A 2,315-nucleotide genomic window follows, 5' to 3' on the forward strand; every position below is an offset into this window, starting at 1 on the left:
TGTTCATTGTTATATCGTTTAACTATGATGAACTTTCTGTTTTTCTATTATATTGTGACTTCAGATTTTCCAAAATTTATGAAACTTTGTACGAAAGTACTAGGGAGTAATATGAAGGTTTCTGTAAATTTTCAGACCAATCCAATATGTTTTGCTTTTTTTCCTTGAATTTAATAAGATGCTCGCAGAAATAGTTTAACTATGATGAACTTTCTGTTTTTCTATTATATTGTGACTTCAGATTTTCCAAAATTTATGAAACTTTGTATGAAAGTACTAAAGAGTCATATGTAGGTTTCTGTAAATTTTTAGACCGATCCAATATGTTTTGCTGTTTTTTCCTTGAATTTAATAAGACATTTTAATTGTTTGGATTGTTGTTTAAATTATGTTATTTTGGCATGCATGTACATTTGTTAGAATGATTTTTATTCGTATTGATGCTTGTTTTGGACGATTGATTAGAATATATAGAAAATAATTTTTCTTTGAGGTCGAGCTCGAGCAACAGGTTGATTAAAAGTACATGATTTCGAGCTTGACACGAGCTCGAACTCGAATATTCGAGCCGAGCACATTTCAAGCCTACACGAACCTTTAAACGAACATAAAACGAGCCGAGCTCGAGCATAAGCTCGAGTTCGACATTAACGAATAAAACACGAGCCGAACTCGAATCGAGCTCGAGCTTGATATTTTGATGTCGAGCCGAACTCGATCATGAACATAAAAGCTCGAATCGAGCTCGAGCCGAGCTCGAACACCCGAATATTTAAACGAGCCGAGCTCGAGCAGCCTAGTATTCGGCTCGGCTCGGCTCGTTTACAGCCCTAGATATATCACTACAAGTTGACTGTTGCAAAAATTCTTTATCATACTCATACAAAAAACATCATTAAGAACACTTTTTTAATACACGAAACGGGAATGCATTTTCATCTCAAATTTTTATTTCAGGTGTAATAAAAGTAAATTAATAGACATAAAAGCTAATATTGTTGAGGAGGTAATCAACTGTGGGTGAAGATTGTGAGGTCCTTATACGGAGATATCCGGTGGGTTGAGGAGGGTCTGGAACTTGGGGGAAACAGGGGGTGTAAAAAAGGATGGTGGGCGAATATTGTTGCTGGAGGAAGGGGACAGACAGGGACTTGGTTCGTAAGATATTTACACAGAGAAGTTGGGAACGGAACGGGAACAAAATTCTGGGAACATAGGTGGGTGGGGAATAAACCTTTGAAACTTTGTTTTCCGAGACTTTACAACCTTAGCATTCAAAAGGAAGCTTTCATCAGTGATATGGGTTCTTGGGTGGGGAACTCTTGGGAGTGGAATTGGAGTTGGAGGAGAGAACTTTTCAATAGAGAAGTTCTGTTGGTGAATGATTTGTCCGCTGTTATTGCCAATGTCAATCTTTATGCAGGTGTAGACGACGGATGGAAATGGCTAGCAGATAAAGAGGGAGTTTTCACCACGAGGACAGCTTATAAAATAATTAAGGAAAGCTGATTAGTGGAGACAATAAGAGTAAGCCTCAAGGAGAGATATGCGAAAGCATGGAAGATTAGCGCTCCCCAAAAGGTGAAAGCCACAATGTGGAGAATCCTGAGAAACCGTCTGCCAACCTGTGACAACTTGGTGAAAAGGAGGATTCCACTTGGCGAAGAGGAAGTTTCGTGTAATGCATGCTGTCAGAAGGAGGAATCAGCTCAACATCTTTTCCTCCGATGCCCGAAGACAGAAATGGTGTGGAATGAAATCCAAAAATGGGTGGGAGTTGCCTCAGTTCAACCCGACAACCTCGAAGCACACTTTGAAGCCTTCTCAAACCTTGGGACGAGGAAGATCAGTTCGAAGTTCCTCTCGGTTCTTTGGGCATGCACCATTTGGCTTATTTGGAAATGGAGGAATGAAAATAGATTCGAGATGAAGAATTGGGAGATTGATAAGATGGTAGGAGGTCTTAAAGCTAGATTGTGGAGTTGGAGCAAAATCTTCGACTTGATGGAGGGCGAAGTTAACTTTCACGATTGGATGACAAAAAGCATCTCTCATCTTATTTTGTAACTTTCGGTATCTCTGGTACCCCATATTTATATATAATATTATCTTTTTCTGATAAAAAAAAAAAGACATAAAAGCTAATACCTACACCAAAGGCAACTAGCCAACTACACGTCCTGAAGCAAAAGAAAATTGGAAACATGGATCTTTAGGCATGCACACGGGGTAGCAATTTAAAAACAAACTACTCCCTTCCGTCACACTCTAATAAACTCGTTTTCTTTTTTGGGACGTCTTATTAGAATAGGTTC

General features: G+C 38.9%; 1 protein-coding gene across 1 annotated transcript; it reads left to right on the top strand.

Moving 5' to 3' along the window:
- Positions 1-1,593: 1,593 nt before the first annotated feature.
- Positions 1,594-2,067, top strand: LOC131009875 (uncharacterized). Its single transcript, XM_057937279.1, has one exon. The coding sequence runs from the start codon at positions 1,594-1,596 to the stop codon at positions 2,065-2,067; it is 474 nt and encodes a 157-aa protein (XP_057793262.1).
- Positions 2,068-2,315: the final 248 nt, after the last annotated feature.

The sequence above is a fragment of the Salvia miltiorrhiza genome, chromosome 2 (genome assembly GCF_028751815.1).
Source record: "Salvia miltiorrhiza cultivar Shanhuang (shh) chromosome 2, IMPLAD_Smil_shh, whole genome shotgun sequence".
Taxonomy (NCBI): Eukaryota; Viridiplantae; Streptophyta; class Magnoliopsida; order Lamiales; family Lamiaceae; genus Salvia; species Salvia miltiorrhiza.

Bases quoted from the DNA above. Each gene is read 5' to 3' on its own strand.
- LOC131009875 (XM_057937279.1), top strand. From the start codon at position 1,594: ATGTGGAGAATCCTGAGAAACCGTCTGCCAACCTGTGACAACTTGGTG.